This window comes from Aythya fuligula, chromosome 2 (genome assembly GCF_009819795.1).
Source record: "Aythya fuligula isolate bAytFul2 chromosome 2, bAytFul2.pri, whole genome shotgun sequence".
Taxonomy (NCBI): Eukaryota; Metazoa; Chordata; class Aves; order Anseriformes; family Anatidae; genus Aythya; species Aythya fuligula.
In genome coordinates this window covers 60873374-60896072 of record NC_045560.1, presented here as the reverse complement: position 1 = coordinate 60896072, position 22699 = coordinate 60873374, and the positions used below count along the sequence as shown (strand labels likewise).

General features: G+C 39.2%; 1 protein-coding gene across 2 annotated transcripts in view; it reads right to left on the bottom strand.

Moving 5' to 3' along the window:
• The window catches only part of ITGA9 (integrin subunit alpha 9), a 216740-nt gene that overhangs the window by 10028 nt on the left and 184013 nt on the right, over positions 1–22699 (bottom strand). Inside the window, exons 24-27 of one of the 2 annotated variants that reach the window (XM_032180885.1) lie at positions 17243–17368; positions 16545–16664; positions 14805–14906; positions 7446–7565 (exon numbers count right to left, since the gene is read on the bottom strand). In XM_032180885.1, the coding sequence (XP_032036776.1) occupies positions 7446–7565; positions 14805–14906; positions 16545–16664; positions 17243–17368 (468 nt within the window). Of the gene's footprint in view, positions 1–7445; positions 9495–14804; positions 14907–16544; positions 16665–17242; positions 17369–22699 lie in introns of those variants that run through there. The other variant, XM_032180886.1, reaches the window with a different exon arrangement.

Sequence of the window (22699 nt, the reverse complement as noted above, 5' to 3'; positions counted from 1 at the left end):
TGTACTATGCCCATAATTATCAGAATAAACAACTTCCATGGGTTTAGCTGAACCAGGAAGAAATGGCTATGGCTGGTGTAAGTCATAACACAGCATTTCCCACTGTGACACCAAGCTTGAAGAGAGAATTCAGACTATGTAAGTCACATTTTCTCTGTTCTTGGCATTTGGGTATGAGGGATGCTAACGGCTTCCAGTAAACACACATGTTGTGTTCCAGCAGTGGGGAACCTTGGAACCTTAGGTTCTTATTTGCGATTTTTCATTCTACACACATATTCTTTTTTCTGGTTTGGGCTCCTGAAAATGATGGCTATCATTTTCTTTTTAGAAAGACGTTCTGAACCACAGCCTGACCTCTCTCTTGCTAGTGGATTCAATTTGTTCTTGTGGTGCCAGGATGAGAGCTACATTAGTTTCAATGGCTGTGATGTTCCCAAAGTGTCCTGGCAAGCACTGCTCCCATTTGGAGGATGCTGGGACCAGAGTGAATGCTCGGCCACAATATTATTATTGTTGTACATTTACATAGACCATTTTATCCAGAAAGATAACAAAGGCATTTCACAAGTACTGGACACACACCACCACTGAAATGTTGCCAGCCTTGCTCTTGAGGGTGTTGAACAAATATTACATGGTAGCCAGCAAACCCACTGGGGAAGGCAATGTTTTGGCTACAACAGCAGCATTAACCATTTACTTGGCTAAGAAAAAATAAAAAGTAAAGTTGTCCAAACCCAATTTTTCCTGTGACATATATTCAAAGTTCAAAAATCACTGCAAATCATCCAAGCAATCTACTGAAAAGCAAACAGACAATAACAACTACCCCCCCCAAACAAAAACAAACAACACCCACAAATAAACAAAAACAAACAACACCCACAAATAAACAAAAACAAACAACACCCACAAATAAACAAAAACAAACAAAAAAACAAAAACCCCACAACCAAACATTTGAGTCACTGCTGCCTGAATACAAGCCCTTTTGGTCTTAAGCGGGTAGGGGGTGTCTAAAAATATTTAATAATACTCAGTGTGGTCCAGGAAAAGGAAGCAAAATAAAACACACTTTAGACTGTTCTCTGAGAACATAAAACTCAAACAATCCACCTAATTTCTGCCTGGTGAAATTGTTGTTATTTCTACATATAACCATGCATTTTCACTGCTCAACTCCCTCAAGGTTTCTTAGCTGCTATAAATAATGAAGATCCATCCATGTTTGGGAGATAATATGGGTTTGATTTTGAATCACAGATCCTAATTATCACCTGACTTCCTTACTGTTATTACTATTGTAATAGGATAATACTGAAAAAGCCTAATTCTAGACCTAGTGAGCCTAAAATATCAAAAAAGTCAAGTAGTTCACCTGATAAGACTATGCATCCTATAGCAAATTAACAATTTCCATGAAGGAACTACATAAATGGGTAAGATGTGGGACATAGCAACAAAATGAAATGTTTATCAAAAATGCTTCATAGAATGCAGCAATTTGAGACGTATAGAAATAGGAATTTCAGAAAACGTGAATGAATTACAGGTTTTGCATTTTTGATGGATGGTTGAGACAGGTATACAGTATGTAGCTCATACAGGTAAGATTCACACTTTTCTAAGTGAGACGATCTGAGAAGTGAGAGAGGATAAAGCAGGATGGAAACTTGGAAGAAAGTGTGAGAAAGAAAAACAAAAAGGAGAAATATAGACCTCCCTTAATGAGTACTTAGGCAGCTGGAGCATGCATCTATATCTCTACAGGGAAGCCTTTTCTGCACTTTGAAATCCACCCTTCCCGTCATCAGACCTGGTAAGTGCTCTCACAGCAAGTTGAGCCAACTGCCTTATTTATCTGAAAGATTACGATTCTTAAAATTAAAGCATCATCACAGTAAATACTGGTTTATTCTTGGAACTGCATGTGCAGACAAGAAGAAGCACACAAGTTATGAACTGGTGCCACAACTTTCATCAAAGATACAGAACACCACTCAGTTTCAACAGGTTTCTCTGATCCCAGCTCTGCCACCTACATTTGATGCTATACAGCTGTGATCATGGTTGGGCTGCACCTAGCTGGGAGGTGCTTTTTTAAAAAAAAAGAAAAAAAAAAAAAAAGAAAAAAAAAGAAAGGTTTTTCATGGAAAGATTATATGGGAGTATGGGAGGACATGTGTACGTATTTCCTCAGGTAGAAGAAAGCCAAGCTTCTCCTCTACACTAAAATCTGAAAAGGTTTAGAGCCTATGCTTCTCTGTGGGGGAAAAAAAAAAAAAAAAGAAAAAGAAAAAGAAAAAGAAAAAGAAAGTTTTATTTCATTATAGATCTTTCATTATAGAGCTACTATTCCGAAACCTGGCCACCAGGAAAGGGAGTTTGTACAAACTGGCTAGGAAAAGGCAATTAGCCTTTGCTACCTGAGCTGTAGCTAAAAGGGAAAGAAAATGCCTTTGGGTTTGTAAGACAGGATACAGAGCAACCACTGGCAAAGAATAAGTGGAGGGTTTGGGGATTGTTTTTCACTTTTTTCTTTCTTTTTTTGCACCCCCCCCCCCCCCCCCCCCGCTGGAAAATCATGAAATGTATGTTTTGGCCCACTATTTAAAGCCTTAAATGTTTGAGGCCCTAAGTAAGGAAAAGTGTCTCCTTCTAAAAAGGGGAAATCAGTGGTTTACACTATATAGGTGAATTTCAGTTAGCTTTGGTTTGCTTCAGATATTTTCTAAGCACTCAAACAATATGTGAGGCAATGACAAATACTACATGTAGGGGAATACAAATGTTCCTTCAAAGACACTTGTACAGTCACAGGAAAAAGTCAAAAGGCTTCTCCAAGCAGTATGTCCAAATGCACCCTAAAAATACTTGGGTTCGTCTGTTTGTTTGTTTGTTTGTTTTAATTATAAATGAAATATGAAGTTAAACAAACAAAAAACTAACAACTTTGTATTTCAAAGCTTCTGCCCCTGAACCAGTGTTAGAGAACAGCACCATCCATGCAGACAGCCTCTGCTTAAGTGAAGATTTTTCAAGTCTAGCACTTAGCGGGATTCAGAAAAAGACAGTTCAAAGCCTGGACAAACTGTAACCTCAATAACTGAAGAACTGTCTTCACAATATTTCTCCTGAAAGCTAAAGACAGTTTTCAAACCCTTGTTTTTTAGACAAAGAGCAAATAGACATTATGTGCAGCAGATCCTGAAAGGCAGGAACCCTCTGGGTAAGCAAAAACCAACATATGTGTATGCTATTCTGCTTGGTCTTCTCCTGTCTGCAATACTGCCAAAAATCCAAGGTTTGGAGAAGAGTGTCTTACCATGTAAGGGACATTCATAGCATTCATAACATCAGTTCTTTGCCCCAGGAGCGCAAAAGCTGTAGAATAGTGCTACAAACCTCATTTTATACAAATCAGAGCTCGGATACCATAGGGACAGGCTCAGCTCAGAAATAAACTTTATGTCTAGTTAAATAACTTTAGATACAAGTCCATCTCCTGTATTAAACATGTCACAGAGAAATATGAATGCAAAATCTCTGCTTTGCGAACCATTTCCACAATTAGCTCCACTTAGCTGCCCCAACATCCATTCTGACACCCCCTGACACATCCCCTTCTTGACATCCTCTGAGCACAAACCACTTTTTTATTTCTGTGCACTTAGTCTAAAACAATAAGGATCAAAGTTAGTTCAAATGTAGTACTACTATAATTAATCGAATATTTATTGTGGTATAATAAATGTAGAGCTTAGGGATATGGTTTAGTGGAGGACTGTTAGTGTTAGGTCAGAGGTTGGACTAGATGATCTTGAGGTCTCTTCCAACCTAGAAATTCTGTGATTCTGTGATAATATAATATTTATTGTGCTATATTACACTTCAGTTTTTCATTCGCAGTGTATGTCAATTTTCCCCTGGTTTATGTATGCATAAATCCACCACACCTGAACAGGACCTTGCACCCAAGCATGGTTGCAGCCTGGCAGCTGAAGGGACTGTGCATGGGAGAGCACTCCCCAGAATAATCCAGCCATGACCACCTTTTTCCTTCCTGAACTGCTGCCAGTGCTTATGAAACCATGAGCTCAACCAGCACAGGCACAGTTGGGCTGAAGCAAAGCAGCCTCCTCCCCTGCTCCACTCTCCACAAGCATCTGGAGGCCACCAAAAAGGTGCAAGCCAATCTCAGTGGGTAAAAAGCTAAATTTATTACTGTAGACATTAGCATGAGAGCCCCTCCATTTCCTCCTGTGTATGGGAGACCATGGGCAAGGCACAAGCATGGAGTGTGAGCTGTGCAGTGGACAAACCAGCAAGAGCAGGCACATGTCCCCACAGACACCTGTGCAGAGGCATCCAGAGCAGATGAACAACATATGAACAATCAAAAATGTTGGGGGTAAAATTGGCCTATCCAAAAAAATATAAAAAAAAAAAAAAAAGAAAAAAAAAAAAAAAAAAAAAGGGGGGGAACTTCTGACAGTCTGCATTATGCATGGCACCTCATGGAAGTCAGGGAAATGCTGCTTCACCCCCTCTGAATCTGTTTGCATTTAAACCTGAGGAAATGTGGTGTCTACATGAAGTACTAAAATAAATGAGCAGAGAAGCAAAGCCAGTCAAAAACTAATCAAGATCATGCTAAAAAGCTTGTTATGTGTGTATAAACATGGCTGTTGTCTTGCATGTAAATAAATAAGCTTTCACTGAAGTGAAATAACCAGGCCTTTAATATCACTTACATTGACTTGGGCCCCTAAGCTGGGCAATTTTAGATCTACAAATAATGAAACAATTACCATCCTCATCTTATGGTATGCACAATAACTTTATTTTGATTCATAGTAGGATTTAGGGCTGGAATTTCCCTGAGAGCTCATTCCTGCTAACACCATTAATTCAAGCAGTATGTAACATGAAATGTTTACATGTACTGCAGTATTTTTTGCAATTGCAAGTAGCTCCTCACTCCATCTGTGAAATGCTGTTGTGTTGAAGGACTTGCCTGTTGTGTTGCAACACTCAAGGCAGAATCGACCACACAACAAGAAGGTACCTTCCACGCCAAGCTGAGACACGGGCGCTGCTGCTGGCACTCAGTTCCCCAATGATGGGTTTGCTACAGTTCCTACTTTGTTTTTTGCGACCTGTTACCTTCCAGGACCACAGCCAAGCTCTAGTTAGTTTCTTAATAAATATGAAATTTAATTTGTACTCGTCCTAAAAATGCCCCAAACTCCACCTAATTCACCGCTGTTCTTTCACTCCACAATTAAAGAAAAAAAAAAAGAAAAAAAATAGAAAAAAAAACTTTCCATTGCAACTTCTTGGCCTTTTTCAAACATGAAATTTAGGCATGACTGTTGGATATACTTTGCCAATTTCGTCTAACAAATATTTACAATCAGACAATTAAGATTCTTCTGTAGGATTGCAACTTTCCCATGTCAGTTTTATCTCAGACAAGTTTAATATTGCCAGTAACATCAATAAATATAGAAACCAGTGAGTGCTAAGTATTACTTCTATATTTTTATGACCCAAAATAAGATTTAAATGAAAACACTGGCTGATACTAGCAGCTACACACATTTAATCACTTTTCTTTAAAAGAAAACCGTGAGTTATTGGCTATTTAAGCAATCATGCAACTCAGTGGAGTGCAACTGATGAAGCCTGGCTTTCACTGCCACCTCTGCCATAGGACTCTGGGTATGTCATCTCACCTTGCTATGCTACACCATTTTAACATCTGCATCCAGAAAGGGCTGTATAAGCCTAGAATTAATTGTAGTTATTTATTCTTTTCACTCAGAACTTTCACGAAAAAAAGCTTTCATGAAGCAAAATGTCAGCATCTTCATGAGTATTTGAACAATCCTGATAACATTCAAAAGGGCTCAAGTCTCAAGATGATGCCAAAGAACAGAGAAGTGCATAAATTCTAGTACAGACCAACAAGCCAACTTGTGTTAGATTCTTATGAAGACTCATGGTGAAAGGTGCTATTCTTCTCACCTTGCACATTTTCAAACAGTTCACCAAGTGCCTTTATACCTTGAGGAAATGCACCTTTTTCCATTCTCATGATTGTTCTGCCATCATAACTGCACAATTTTGTGGTTTTCTTTCTTTTTTTTCCTTTTCTTTTCTTTCTTTTTTTTTTTTTTTTCCTGCTTTCTGCCATAGAAAGCAAAAGCTTTTCCCATGTTCCAGAAAAATAGAAATTACAAGATATTCTGGAGCCTAGAGCCTATTGTAAATCATGCTCTATTTTGACCTGGCCAGTATATGTTTAAAAAATCTTCAAAACTGACTACATAATGTTTAAAATTTATAATCCATGTAAAATCTAAATAATCTATGAAGTAGATGTATAACCTATAACAGCTATACAAATATTTGTATAATCTACAGCTAGAATCTCATTGCTAGTTTTTGGCCCAGGTCTGTAAATCTGTTTTACAGCCTTGCCACCTGCAGTGACATATCCTTTTCAGCCCACTGTGGCTGCAACCTACAGTCTCAACACAGCCAGTGAGCAAAGCCTGCAGCACACATGCTGCACAACAGTGTGAACTGGGCTCCTGGACCTCCGCCACGGGAAGCAAACTAGGGTTGGACTTGTTCCCATGTGTGTGTTCAAGATTTACTTCTCTCAAAGACAGTCCCTGACCTTGACCATGACCTTTTAAATTTATGGGTTGGTAAGACGGAACTGAGGAATGAAAACACTCAAAGCTCCTTAGCCTTTATACTTTCCACACCAGATGGCTGTTGCTGAGTGTCAGCATCGGCCCAGCTTTGCCATGTAACTGTGTCTGGGTACAAGAATTATATCTTATCAGAGATTGTGTGAAGGTTGGCTTTAACAGGTCCTGGCATTTTTTGCTCTGGTAATGCATTTTACTCATCTGGAACTCTTTCTCTGAGAAATCTAAAAGAATTATTCTTAGATGCTGCTCTCCCCCAGGCCTTTACCTCTTGAAAGCAGCAGCTACAAAGTGGTTCTCGCTAGGCATGAACCCAATGTTTTAGCTGGTAAAGCAAAACTGACCTGATTTTCAGGAAACCCTGTTGAAATCAGTGTGCCTCAGTCATCAGAAAACCATGGAGATGTACCATATATCTGAGTGCTAGATAACAGCAGGTTTCTAGAGGAATCCTCCTCCATTTTGAAACTGTAGCGGAGGTTTTAAGTTTTAATATTCAAGCCTCAAAGAATCCACTTTTCCACTTCTCTACACGAGGAGTTTATCCCTGTCCCTCACAAAAGCCTCGATATGAAAGTATTTTTGCTGGCAGACAACTTCGGTAATGGAGTGGACAATTATTCAGTTCCAAAAGCAAATGGATATTAAATGCATGGACAAATTCGAGCTTTTTTCCTAGGACTAGCCTCAGTGTTTACGCTGCATCTGTTACCTTACCTTCCATAACAGCACAGCCAGCAACAGGAAGATGAGAATTCCCACCAGCAAACTGATGGCAATGATCCATCCGACAACATACCCACGAGGCTCCAGATTGTGTAGAGCCTCAAAGACCACCTACAAAGCAATTAGAAAAAGATATTTTTATGATTGGAACTTGCATTGTTTTCTCTTGTACTCATCTTATTAAATATATTGGATGGTGGCCTCACCGATCATATTTCATCTGTCAAACAAATATGGAATGTGCCCTTAATTTCATGCTTTCTGTCTATTTTTTTGCAGGGATTTAAAGCTTTCAAGTGGAATTTGAGTAGCCATGTGCTTAATTCAAAGGATATCAGAGCCTTCTCCAAAACAACCCTTATTCTTCCAGCTCTTCCATCCCATTCCAGGCACTGAGTTTTTTCTGGTGCTGAGCCACCAAAAGTGCACAAAGTTTTGCATGAAAAACAGCAAGCCCTGGAGTGGCAGGGATTGACTTGACACCTTGCAGGGTCTGCCTTAATTATCATAATTTTGGTGTTCCCAGCCCCACAAAACACCCCAATGCTTCACATGAAACACTCATGTATGCTAAGCGTGTTAACTTTTTTCACAGAAAAAATGGGACAACTTGCATATATCCCTATTGAATAGTTAATTGAATAGTCCCTGCTGTGCTTCACAAGATGCATTGTAGGAAAGATAGAAGGGCACGTATAATCATGAGTTCTTCTGCGAATGCAAAGAGGAGTCCCCTGCTGTTCTCTTCTCTCTTTTTGTACAGCATGTATGACAGGGAAACACGTCCTACAAAGTGCTCTCCTTAACTGCCTGCTCTAAGAAGAAAATGGGAGCAGATTATACCAAATGTATACACTTTGTGAATTTCCAGTCTCTTGTTTCAATCAAAATCAGCTCCTCAGTGGAAAACTCAAAAAGAGTTCTCTTCAGTGCTCGCTATTTCTTTGTTAAATTTTGCAATTTAATATCCAACAAATGCAGAGAGGCAATCTTTTTTAAAGGTAGTACACGTTTGCTTTATCTGGCTTTGGTTTGATTTGCTTTGGAAGGTAACGTAGTGAGTTTTCCTCCCTCCTTCACAAACCTCATCTTTGCTAAATAACATCCAAACCCTTTCACAGATAGGAATCATTAAATCAATCTTTTAAACAAAACAAAACAAAAAAATAGCTAAAAGCACATGAAAATCCAGGAGTTAGAGTCAGACACAGTTATGCAACCCCAAGTTGGAAGAGGCCACAACAAGGCTCTGGGTTCTCCATCCTTGTAGGTTTCGAAGGTTCAGGCAAAGCCATGGGGATCCTGAGCTGCTGTGGGCAACAGTCCTGGTTTGAAGGGGAAATGGGAGAAGATGGCCCCTCAGAGGTCCTTCTAACAGACATTTCTCTGTTTCCATAAGCATACCCAGCTTCAGCAAACACCCACAAAAATTAAAGGCACAGGTGTGACAGAAACAAATGGATTAGGCTACATTTTGTCATGGTGCTCCCATAAAGAAGTACTCATAAAGATACTTCATCTCAGTTTCACAGACTAACGTGGATTAAGACCACAACTTTCCTGGTGGAGGAATTTCAATACAGCTGATTCACATTCACTGTTTTTTCTGTCAATGAGATATTGTCAGGTATTTGATGACAACAAGAAATGAAAACAACAAATAGACAGGAATGCTACTATACATAGATAGCATTTTCCAAACATGTTCCTATAACCAGTACTGCAATGCTCAAAATAGCTCTCAAACATGGACCAGCTCTCTGAGAAAAAGAATCATTTTAGCATTTCATACATCAGCACAAAGCCTTTGTCAAGCTTTTTAAGATATCTTACTGAACAGAGAAAGTTTCCTAGGCAGCAGAGTCTCCCTCAGAGCCAAGACTCATGTAAGGGAAATACCAGACAGAGAGATCAAAGACGAGTCTTGTGCCTTCTCCCTATTTCTGAGCCAGCTTGTAAAGATGATCTGATGTGGCAGTCCATTTGTCACGGAGGCTATGGTTAGCATCCATCTTGCAGAGACAAGTCAGATGACTATTTCTTAGATAATAAGGCAATAATGTTATTTTCCTTTAGGACACTAAAAGAAAACAAACAAACAAACAACAAAAAAAAAAAACAATAAACTTCTAACACATTAGACACTGTCATCTTCAGTGAAAGGAGACCTCTTAAACAGTCACTGGATGCAAGATGAGGTGGTGTCTTCACTACTCGAAGAGTAAATGTTAACATAACATAACCTCTAGCACAGTAGACCTGTACCTTGTGCTGCCAAAAGAGACAGTAAGAGCTGCAACGAGCAAATCATACATCATCTCTATAGCAAAAGCCCCACATCTGGGGTTTGCAGTGCACTGGCTAGAATCTCTTGGCTCTGTCTTATGCAGTCACAGATCAAGCTATCGTAACTGAGAGAGTAGAGAGTAACAACAGCTTCTTATCAGTTTGCCTTCTTGCAGTCTGGAACCAACTGACAGGCACGAAAAATACCCTGTTCATGGCTTTGTGGTTTGGAAAGGAGCAAAGATGTCACGCATTTTAATGTCCTTATCCCTCTCAAGCCATCAAAAACTGCCTGCATTAATATGCAGTCACAGCAATGAGCTTTGCTGAAGAAGCAAACAAAACAAAGCAGCCAAAAAACACCACAAAACCAAAAATGAACAAAGCCAACCAACCAACCAAGCCCCAAACAAACCAGACCGGAAGCATCTGGTTTGTGTTCATCACACGTTGGAAGTGTCAGGGAAGAATCAGTACAAAAAGTGGTGGAAGGGAGGGAAGCAAGTCATCCTGGAGAGGAGGAGATTGAAGGCAGAGAGGGTGATGTCACCAAAAAGAAATGCACAAGCCACTGCCTGGCATTGGACCTGTGGACTGTTGCAAAGCCTCTGAAAGCAAGCCTTGGGCAAACCTGGCCTCCTCATCCCAGCCACTCCAGCAGCACAGCCCCTGTGGGGCAGCCAACAGGGCAGGGAGCACAAGGCAGTGCCCAGCCCAGTGCACATCCCACAGCCATGACTTGTGGAGAAGATGGGAGTGATAACAGGGACTGATGCAGAAGATAAGGGGTTGTGTGTGAGAAAGCATCTGAGAGAGGGCAGTAGGGGCAGTAGCTGCCTGGTTTGGAGAAAGTACATGCAACAGCCATAAAATATGGAGTGGATTGTAGGCTTGTTTTCAGCCTCTGACCAAACATGAGGGAAAGGCCACAAAAAAACACAGTTGTCTTGGCAATGTATGAGGAGTTTTAGTTTCATATTTATCATTTGCATTTCACGCTGTATTAGTGGGATCTGAAAGCAGGAAAGCCTGGGAGGCAGCTTAGCCTGCCTTTTAGCTGTACTTTTAGCTGTAGCTCAAGTGTTAATCAAGTTTTACACAATATAATTGCCCTGCTGTAAATTAATGGAGAACTGTACCCTACCAGCGACTTCTGAAAGGTTGGATGTGTATGGACAAGGGCATCTTCTACCGGTGCCAATCACTTGTTATATTCTGATAGTCTTAGTGAATAAATCAAAAAGGATCAGAATGCTTCACTTATTTCAGTGAAGCATGTAGGCAAGAGCTTTACAACCTAACTGAGCAGGAAATCCACAAATACCTGAAGCTCATACTACGCTTAAGCCCTTAGCAGAATAGGAGCATGTTGTTGCACTGGGAGTCAGGAAGACAAGAAACATAACTCAGCAAAATTTGGTTAGAAATGAGTAATTGTAAAATGTTCCTTTCTCCCTCCTAAAAAGCATTTCTTTTTTGCTTAACTTATCACACTACTTGAATTTTATGTGTTTGTATCACGAAGCCCAGAACCAGGAAAGGCCTCAGTTTATCAAAAACACTGTTTTATTTCTGTTATCACCCAAAATATTTCTGGTGTTTCAAACCACGCTGCACTGCTGCCAGACTAGTCTATTCAAGTGCCATTATACTTGAGGGGACTTCCAGTAAAGATATAATTCTCACACACACCCATCCATATGTGTATATGCACATCATATCTATAGTATTTGTTATCTATAAATATTTACATTTACTAACAAAAAACTTGGAAGCTCTTGAGGAATACAGACCTGAAGTATCCTTTCTACCTGTTTGTGTCTAACACCATGAAATTTTCTGTATGTTGTTTTTCTGTATAGTTCTGTTCCTTTACTCAACTCTGTGTTTCAACCTGCTAGACTGCACAGTAAAGCCAAAACAATCTCTAAAGGGATTGTTACAGTAACAGATGGAAAGGTAAAACAAGAAAACAAAAACCAAGCCCAGTGAAAACAAAAGGGCTGCAAATGACCTGCTAGAAAGGGGGCTTCGCAGCTTCTGGAAAAGGCTCACATCTGGCTTCAGCCAGGCTAGGTAGGAGGAAGCTCTATCCATCTCAAAGGTAAGCTGGAGAGAACAGGTGCCTAAAATGCTCAGTACGTCTAAAAGGCAAGGGGGTGAGGGTAGTGGATTGGGATTGCTGAGAAGAAGAGGTATTTCCACGTGCTTTAAAAAAGGCTGGGATATCCCATCCAGGTTCAGGCAGAGTACCACAGCCTGCTCCTTCTGACCCCAACATGGGTAACAGGCCAATGGTAGGAGTCTTCCAAGTTCAGTCTCAGGTAGACAGCTAAAGCTGCCTACCAGCTAATGCTTGGAAATATGCCTTTAAATCACTCTGCATATATATTTATGCATATAAAGACCTCTCAGAACACCCTGTAGATCTTCATGCAATAAACTTTTATTTTATCATTTTTTGTTTTTGCTGTTTTCTGTAAAATATATTTGCACATCTGGTATTTGACCACTGTGGTCTCATGGAACTTATCGTTGGTTTTGCCTCACATGCACAGAAGAAGAGAGCCAAACCTTCATGGAAACCCAAATGCTTAAGAAAAGAAAGCGTGTCTCCTGAACACGTCATGCATCAGTTTCAGCCAATATACATGTACATGTATATTTGTGTTAATACAACTGTATTATGTACTCTGTTCACCTTCATGTGACTTATCCAGTATGAGTTTAAGTAGTCTAATGTAAACAAAGAGAGAAAATAAATTATCCCAAATCACATCAAACCAAATCCACAGAAATTATTTCTGAACATTTCATTTCAAAGACTGCCTGGTACCCAACTTACAGATATTTACATAAGCTTTTGCATCTCCCTTAAAAATAGGGTACTGGAGTTCATGACAATGCTGATATTTATATGGGTGGTCCTGCCACCACTGGTACTTCTTACACTAGCATCTCCTTCTATCATCCTTCTCATTGTGTCTTCTATATAGATATTTTGCACTCTGGTATTATACACTAAATTGTAAAAGTGCCCAGTGAAGTAAGGGCAGCTTGTTCTAAAGGACAGATTAAATAGGTTTAATAAGTCTATGTTTAGTTGTAGACAGCAGAGAGACCTTTTCAAATTTACCATGATAAAGTCTCTAAGAGAATGTGTTTCACTGTTACGGAACACTTTCATGAACAGACTTAAAGTAAATCTATGCACAATTGTTCAGAAGGAACTACTATCCAAATGGACATGGTACAGCAGTCTGTGGTCAATGAAAAGAAAACATAATGGGATTTTAAAAAGGAAGGGAGGAATATGAACAAAGACATTTTCTCTCTCCTGTTTCTGCTTCCAGTGGAATAGCTGTGGCTTGCAACAAGTATTGCTCCCTTCTGCATTCCACAAGAAAAAAGAGCAGGGAAAAAAATGAATACCTTGAGCCAAACCACATGTGTAAATTTTTTCCCTTAACATGACTGTATGCAAAACATACAGCAATAGAAAAGCCAACAGACATATGGAAATAGCATAAAGGAGAAAGCAAATAGCACTCACATTAGAAAAGACTTTAAATTACAAATTGATGTTACATGGCTACAAGATCTCAAGCATGCTCCTTTACAGCTTGGGCTTCCCAGGAACTAGGAGCAAGCTCTTGTGTGAATCACACACAGAATCACACACACACGTGAAGATTCATCTAGCTTCCCAGCACATACAGCATACTTCATAATCATTGCAACTCAAGGCTTGATGAAAGGCTTTCCAGGAACAGGAAAAGGACAATGTTGTGGTTTATATTGTTTTCCTCCAAGCATTAGATAACAACAACATACAGCAGAGCTTGCATTCCTGGATAAAAGCATTTCTAAATATTGAACATTAAATAGCAATCCCACACATTTGACACTGCAGTTATCATTTTGACATTCCAAAATCATTTACAAATCAAAATATCTGGCAGAGACATCTTGGTTTCTCCTACTTCAACGGGTGCATGGGTATCACAGTCAAGTGTTAACTCAGTCACTAATGAAGTTTTGCCATAAATTTTCAAGATTGTGCTAGCTGCAGAACTAAAGAGATATCTAGCAATGCATTAGCAGTCAAGGCTGCAGGTCATTTATAAGGCACATTCCCAGGGAAGGCTAGATATATTTTTCAGGTCAGCTGCCAAGCCTATTTTTTTCAGTGTTCTTTAGAATGATCCAGAAACCTGACAAAAAAAAAAAAAAAAAAAAAAAAAACAGAAAGGGAAAATGGGGTCCTGTTATATAAAAGACTTTTATTCCCCTCTGACAGTTCTAATAAAATCAAAGGTTAAAAAAATAAATGTGAAAAAATCTAGGGTTGCAGACATGATGATGGTGAAAGTGGTCACTGTAGCAGTGTCTCTGATTTCAGACTGAACGTAGTAATATGCAGGCTCAATTCTTTCTTTGCCTTTGGTGTTTAAAATCCAGGATCTCCTAGATGAGTGCTCTAACACAGCATGTCAGTTTCTTTCAAAAGTGGTTTGAACTCAGTATTCTCATACTAAAACCTCAACAGGACTCACTGAAATGAAGCCTATGAGAGAATGGTTGTATGAGTTGGTAGTGATGACAGTCACAGAGAATAAGAGGATAACTGAGAGGTGGGACCAAAATATCATTAACACTTCTAAATATTTTCTATTGGCACATCTGAAAAAGCTTTGCTGGGGTTTTAAGACTGTAGTAGTTTTTCAGTAAAAATCTGAATTAGATTAAAGCACATGTCAACCTCAGAGCAGGAAGTTAAACCTAATTTTGGCACAAATTCCTCACAGGCTATTACAATTTTGGCTAGTACAACACAGATTCTCTTACCCCATGTAACATCATTCACAATATCATGGTTATCACAGTGAACAAAACCACAGAGGCAAGGTTAGCTGCACTGTTAGTCTATCCAGACAAAATCTGGGCACTCTCACTGGTTAGCCAAGCCCGTGCCCAGATGCAAATTCCAGTTTGCATAGTGCTGTTAATGATACCCAGCCCACTGGAATCAGAAAACCTTTCTCTCCAGGCTCATTTACTTACTGGCTTTTCTTCTGGACTCCCATTGGGCACCTCTACAACCCTGAGGTCAGGGTCCACCTGCACCCTTGCCCTTGTGACAAACTGAATGACTGATGAACTGTCCTGAAAAGAAAGAACAAGAAGAACTGCATTTGGGGTGGGGTGGAGGGGACCACCAAGAGACCTCAAAAGAAAAACATCAAATATTTTCCGGTGTGATAAATACATAGAGATAACATGCAGCATAGGTTGAGTTGAGAGTTAAGTACAGTTATAGACAGAAAAAAACAAAGCACATTATGTCAGGTTAGAATAAAATGAGGTATATTGGACTTTAAACATAACACTCATATTTGAACTTTAAACACATCATACATATTTGGCTGTTGTTTTTTTGTTTGTTTGTTTTCCATTTTTACCACAAAAGCAAAAGACAGAACATTGTAATTACTACAGACAAGTTCAATATTAACCACCAAACAAAAGTTCTATTTGTTTTTCAAATGAACAGGAAAAACATACATGAAAGCTGGGATAGACTCAAATATAACCCAAGAGGAAAACTACTTAATTATTTGAATTTCTGCACTGCAAATACCTTAAATATTCAATGTATATCTCCCCATATTAATATATGTTTCTCTTATATTTTACTCATTGAATTTTAGCAGACACATTCAAAAAAATATTTTAATTCATAGGTTAGTCATTCAAATGCTGTTCACCCTGGGGAGGGTAAATGATAGGTAGCAAATGGCACGTGTTGGTGATACTGATCCAAAAAACATGGGTAAGCTTTGTATGTCTTTTAAAGGTGGAATGAATCCTGGCTATTCCTAGGACTGAACTCCCCAGAAGCACATTTTCCACGCTACATGCTAACAAATACCTGAAACTTCTCGCCTTTCTTCTATCTTCTGCTTTCAAATATGGACAAAAATCAGAAGACATGGTTGGTTTCAGCTAGAAAAACTCAGAGCTATGTATTGCTTTAGAAACTGCTCTCTAATAAGGAGTCCCTCCAATGCTTTTAATCCAGCTGCTATCAAAGACAGGTTTACTTTCGTAGGTTCATATTATCAGCTTTCTCCTCTGATACTTTTGTATGCTAATAATCTCACAACATCTTGCCATAACTACATATTCAGCATTTTTCTAAGTATAGGAAAACAGGGCCAATGTAGTACATCACTAGCAATTTTAAAGATTTGCTATTTCATTCAGTGGCTTCACAGAAGACAGGAATCAACTTGCAACCATTTGTTTCTTGTCACAAACATCAAGCTCAGCATTAATATGGTTATGATGCATCTTCTTTGAATAATAATCATTTGAAGTAAAAAAATTACAAAAAAAATGCCACATCGCTGTTTACACAGAGGGAATGATAGATAGTTTGTCACAGTTTACATGCACTTAGTCTACTTCTCGTTTTTCAGAATGATAACTTTCAGAAATCAATTCAACTTTCAGAATTCCCTAGCCTTAACACCATGCATACAATTAAGGACCTCATTTGTTGTTTCTCAATGTATAAATTTCTGAACTTAATTTATTTCTGTCATAATGGGTAATGGCTAAGAACTAGGATTAACACCTCCATGCACACTGTTGATAAATAGATCTGTATTCTTTGACACTGTGATATTTTTTTTTATAACACACTAGTAAACAGAAAGAGGAATGCATATCTCGAGTCTGCTGATGCACATAAGCATACTTGAGTTGGTATTTAAGACAAACAATGAAGGAAACACATACCTTCTTCAGTATTTCTGTGTTCAGCAGCGTGTAAATACTTATATCACAAGACTCTGCTTTTGCTAGTGAACTTAAGTTGCAGTGTATAATCAAGCAGGACCTGCCTGGTCTTTCACAGTCCTACAGAAAATATGGAAAAAGCTGTTAGGCAAAGGAGGAAATCACTGAAAACTGTGTGACTGCAAACACTCCGGCTGACTGGACTCAATGATCCTTGTGGGTCCCTTCACACTCGGAATATTCTATGATTCTATGACTAAAAGAGGCATGATAAGCTGCTAAAACCCAGGTCTCCTGCACTGAAATTGCAGCAGCTTTCAAGACTGAAGACAGCTAGGTATCAAAACCTGCATGAAAGCAAGGCAGATTAATTGTAGCATCTAAGATCCAAGGCAGGCTCTGAGCATGGCACAGGGCCCTGCAGTCCCACCTGCCTTCAGCAAAGTATGGGTAACCAGAGCCCTTGTTCCAGTTGCACTCTGCCACTTCAGATACCTCCCCTTCCTTCTACCTATTTAAAAATCAGATAATTAAAATCACTAGATATCCCAAACATAACTAGGTATCCCCCCACATCAGTATTAGCTTATATATAGCAGCTGCTCTAGTCAACTTAATGCTAGAGTTCTTCATGCTGATCTTTGCAAAACCTTTTGTAATATGCACTGTATGTTTAAATTTGTCATGGGTGGACTTACCAATACTTTTCTGCCAGACTTTGTGAAAAAAGCAAATATTGTGTGGAAAATATTTTCATTCTCTTGAGGAACAACACAAGGACTGCGGTTTCTGTGAAAAGAGCAGTTTCCTTTGTCCTGACCAACCTGCAAGCACAATTATACTCTCAATTATTATTCTGAATTACAATAAAAGACACAAGAAGATAGGATTAACCTGTACAAAGAAGGCACCTACATGTGAGTTGGATGTCTGCACTCATATTAAGAGGCAAAAAAAGACAAACCACATACCAATTTTAAGTCAGTTGTGCTACCCTGTGTGCTAATTTTCTTTTAACTGTATTATTTCATGCTTTGGCCATCTTGACATTTTCATAGTTTTTATTAGAACACGTGAGCAAAATGAAATCTTTGTGTAAATGCACAATCCATGACACCACATCTGTTCTCCTACCTTCAGCATAAATAGTACAGAAATAATGAAAAAAATATGCATCTTTAGCTTATTTACTTGTCTAGAAAAACAGATGAAGCTAACTAAGTGTACCAAGGTTTGATAAAATGATCTTCAATCAAGATAACCTTGCACTAGAAAATCCTTCTTACATTTTTCTGCTTATTAATATTCACTGAAGAAAATCTATTGGAATTTAATACAATTTATGACAACAAAGTATCAGCAAATTTCCCCTGTTCCCTATCCTTCAAAGCTGTGAGGGAGAGTTTTTCTCAGAAACCACCAAGTGATATTCTTGCGTATCTTGCTGTTAATGTCCCTACATCCTCTACTCTGAGGATGAAAACTTCTGTCTTACTTAAATCATAAATGTTTGAAAGAGGGGAAAAAAAGTTGCTACAGTTATGAAATTACTGCGTGCTCTGCATCCAATTGCACATTAGCAGTTTTTAGCTGAGTTAGCCAAGGTGCTGCCAAAAAATAAATACAGATTTATCTAGATTCTAAATGTGATCTTCCAGACAAGTGATGGCCATGTCTCTCGGTAGGATGTAGCTTTTCTGCTTCACTGGTCCCCAGACTCTTCAGAATTTGTTCTTTGAAGTACGTATTAACAACCTGTCTTTACACAATCTGTTCTTACATTTCCATTAGATACAGACACAAGTAGCTACCCGACATTTACAGTCTTCTTGGGATCAACTGAAAATTAAGACTATGATGTTCTCTACTTGTTCAGATCATCTGGAATGAGTTTTCTTTATTTATTGTATCTAAGAGATATGCAAAGCACACTGACATTTATTTTCTTTGAACTTTCACATGGGAATTAGATCCAGATCTACCAGAAGGTTTATGTTAAATCAAGAACAGCAAAGAGTCAAGATCTATTCAGTACCTGCTCTTTCTTCCTGAAAGTTTGAATTACCAGACATTTGGACAGATGTCATAAGATTCATACAAGAGATATAGAGAGAACAGTATGAGCTTCTGCACTATCCCAGCTTTTGGCGTGCTTTCTAAATAGTCTTTCTTTACATCCTGTATAAACACAGTGTAAGAACAAGCTAAAGTCGAAATATCTCAGAAGACTGAAAGGAATTATCTGGCATGAAGCAACATAAATCTGTTCCTCTCTCCTCTAAATGATTAGATTTTCTAAAACTGAACCTTGGACACACCTCATCCTTTTCAAAACTCTTTAGCTGTAACAGAGAAAGCCACCCCCAGGGGACTAAAACTGAATATAGAAATGCCCTTCCCTCTTTGCCAACTATGCAGAAATCCTGTGCAAGGCAGCTATTAAATTCAGCATCTTAGCCTGTGTCAGGAGGGGCACATGCAGGATCAAGTACCTCCTATCACCTGTGCTGTTCTGCAGCAGAGCAGTGGCTTGCTGGCAGCCTGTTTTAGTAGCCAAAGGTAGAGACCACTTCTTATATGAAGAAGGTAGACACTACGATCTGGTTAGCAGAATTTGGGTGAATTCCACCAGGCAGCAATCAATCAGGATATGTTGACAGCCAGTGGGCACGAAAAGATGTAATGCAGCTGAGAAACTCTCGGGTTCTTTAAGCACTCTTAGAAATGCCAGGGCCATAGAGCTAGGAAAAAGATAACAAAAGCCTTAGAAATGTGTGGATCATGCTGAAGTAGGATAAATCTAGCCTTCCCAAAGGACTGGCCACTGTTGTTTGATTGTTTTTGTTGGGATGGCTGTCAGTCATTTAAATTTCATTTCTCTTATTTTCGTCAATTTTCATTTGCATAAAAGAAAGGTTCAGTCAACCAGTCAGACAAAACTAAGTATAGTAATTTTTCATTAAACTCTGTCATCAACGAGGGATTCAGATGGAGAAAACCAGCGAGTTAGACAAAAGCTTTATGCAAACCTTTAAGCTGAGACTGAACTGCATCTCTGAAACACAAATCAAGACATGACCTCATATTTGAGTCTCTCTCTGTCCAAACACAGTACTACCCCAAGCACCTGTTTTTCTTCTTGCGACCAGCTTCGTAATCTCGTACACACAGAAAATTTCTGGAAATTTTTTTAAGGGCTTTGCATAAGCAAATGCTTGCCATTTACAGAAGCAAGAACTGTGCAAGTAGATAACAAGCCTCTGACAACGTCTGGGAGTTGCTAGGTACATGACAAAATAGGGCTTGTTGGAATTTTCCATGTAGTCTCGGGAGCCTATTAGCAGGAAAAGGACTACTGACAAAACGATCTTTCCTGGACCTGGGATGTAACATTTCACAGAAGCAGCAGATGGGGGAGTTCAGAGCAGTGCAGGGGATGTGGAAAGAGATGTTTATTCCCTTTGCACCTTGTACACAGTAGTCTCAGGGAAAAATCAACATCCAACTCCTAACACAAACAAACAGCAACAAAAATGGGGTCAGGGGAACAGGGATAGAAGAGAGATTGCCCTAAATCCTGCACTGAGACTGCAGCTTGGGGAATAAAAACCCGAGCAGGGCACCAAGCACACAGCTGCCTCCCAAGGAGGGACTTCCAAGGAACCGTGTTGGAGCAGTCTCTGCAGGAGGTTATTTCATTCCTTTTTCCAGAAAGCACTCACCCATTTTAAAACCTGTATAAAATTATTTGCAGCCCAGAACACTGGCAATACAGTCCAATCTCCAACATCAAGAACAAAAGTAAAATCTTCCCACACAAGATTTTACTGACAATTGTTTCTTTTTACCAGATTCTCTTTGTGAAAAGTCATTCTAATTCTCTAGGAAGAATTTGCCATATGCTGAAAAAAAAAACACCTTATGTCAGTGCATCCTATGTTTTTTTTTTTCTAGATTTACTTCAAGCCCCAAAGTACTTTTGTTACACTGCTCAGCCCCAAGGTAAAGGGAAACATGAGAGAACAGCAGAGGGATAAAATGTACACCCATCATTGAGAGATCACTTGCATTCTTGAACATCCATGGATGCCAGAATATTCATCTGCATTTTTCAAAGAGGAAGAAGTTATTTTGGGTGCCACGTCCTTTCAACACCTAATCAGGCCTGATTCCACCTGTGGTGATTTTTAAGAAGAGATTTATCCACATACTCATCCAAAATCTAAGGAATTGAACACCACTATTCAATCACAGACATACATATGCATGTATTCTCCTGTCCTATTCAACGTGTGCATATACATGCAACATGCATAAACACGAAGAGATAAAAGTCTGAGGATTGCCATTGGTGCCTTGCACAACAGGTCTCTAAAGGTTACCATAACTCTGCAATAGCTAGCATTATTTCTAATCTGTCATCGTGTAGAAAAGTAGACCATCACTTACGCTTCCTATCCTACCCATCAACAACCACACACTCAGACAAGTCAGTCTCCAGCTTTTTTTACTGGAACTCACTGTTCCATTACAGGGCCCATTAACATGACTGAGAGATAAAATTTAAATATTACAGCCTACACAGTGGGTTACTCTGCCAATTTTGTGTCCTCAGCACAAACCACTAAGCTTCTCAGAGACAAGACGTAACCACTAGAGAAAGCATGTGGATTACTTCATGCTTTAAGAACGCTGTATCTGCCAAAAGGAATTAATTCCCATAGGGCTTCTTCAGTGGATGCTGAATATTTGAGAAGTCTTGCAGAGCAGGGGCAAACCCGTAACATAGCAATGATTTTAACCATATCAGCTTACACTATCCTTAAAAGAAAGTGGTGGGAGGACATTTCAAAGTGAAGGTTGTATGTAAAACATGTCAAGTATATTCTACGTGCATTACATCCTTAAAAAAAAAAAAAAAAAAAAAAAGCATAGGATATTTAATAGGGCTGGACAAATGTTGGATTTGTTGCATAACACAAGTATCATCCTCTGACTTTTCCTGCACGTGCATGGATTTATGGGTTGAGCTTGGTGCTCTAGCAAGGTAGTACCAGTGCAAGGAGGACAATCACCATTTCTCTTCTAGAGAACACAGAGGGTAACCTAGCATCAATGCAATACTGCCTGTATTCCAGGTCAGATATAAGTTTCTTTGGTTTGGGATTTCTAGGAGAAATAATATATTTGCAGCCTCAGTACATTCACTTTCTCCTGTCAGCTCTGTCTCCCACATTAAGGGGACACATAACGCCCTTTCTTCTTATCTGTAGCTACTCTCTAGACTTTATCTCAAACTGTTGAACATGCATTAAAGATGAGACCCTTTTTTTTTTTTCCTAAAGCCCTGTATCCTGCACAAGATGGCAATCTAGGAGAGGGGAATGAAATATAGTTTCCAAACATTAGACTGGAAAGGTCAGCTGAGGACCAGGTACAGAAAACTGGATATTGGCAGTTGGTATGAGGTTAAGTATGTGCATACGATACAAGTCCCTTGGAGGAATGAGACTGAAAAATGGAGACTGAAAAATGAGAGGAAAGTAGCTGTCGCTCCCAACAAAGCAATAAGTAAAATCTCCCTGCTGTGTTGCTGCATACAAGAAGCTGAGCACTAATCCCATATTTAATGTTTGGCATTTTACAAGATAAACAGGCAAGCAAATGTCTTCAGTCCATTCCTTATAGACAGCGTTAGATTTCCACTAATGCAAAGGAATTCATTATAGTATTAAAACTTAAAATTTCCAGGCTTTTCCAGTAAGTCTGATTCCCCTCTTGAGCTAAATCATCATCAGTTATTAGTGAGAGTCTGGAAGCCAAGAAAACTAAGCTAATACAAAACAAGTAAGAAGGTAAAATCCAGTGGTGAGGGCATGTGATGAGACCAAACCCACCTTTGAACAAGGAAAGAGCATGGGGCCAAGTTCAGGGAAAACATCATCAGACACAAGATACTTGGAACAGCAGATTCAGCTGCAGAAAACATGACCAAGGGCTGAACGCAGGTCAGTTGTTTCACAAAACTGTTAGCATTGTTCAACTCTGAAATGGATGCCTTTCTCATCAGCCTTGGAGTACGCTGGCTCCAAAGGACAGTTTGGCTGTAGTCTTATTGAAATTACTGCCAGATAGTTTATACATATTTCTGCTTC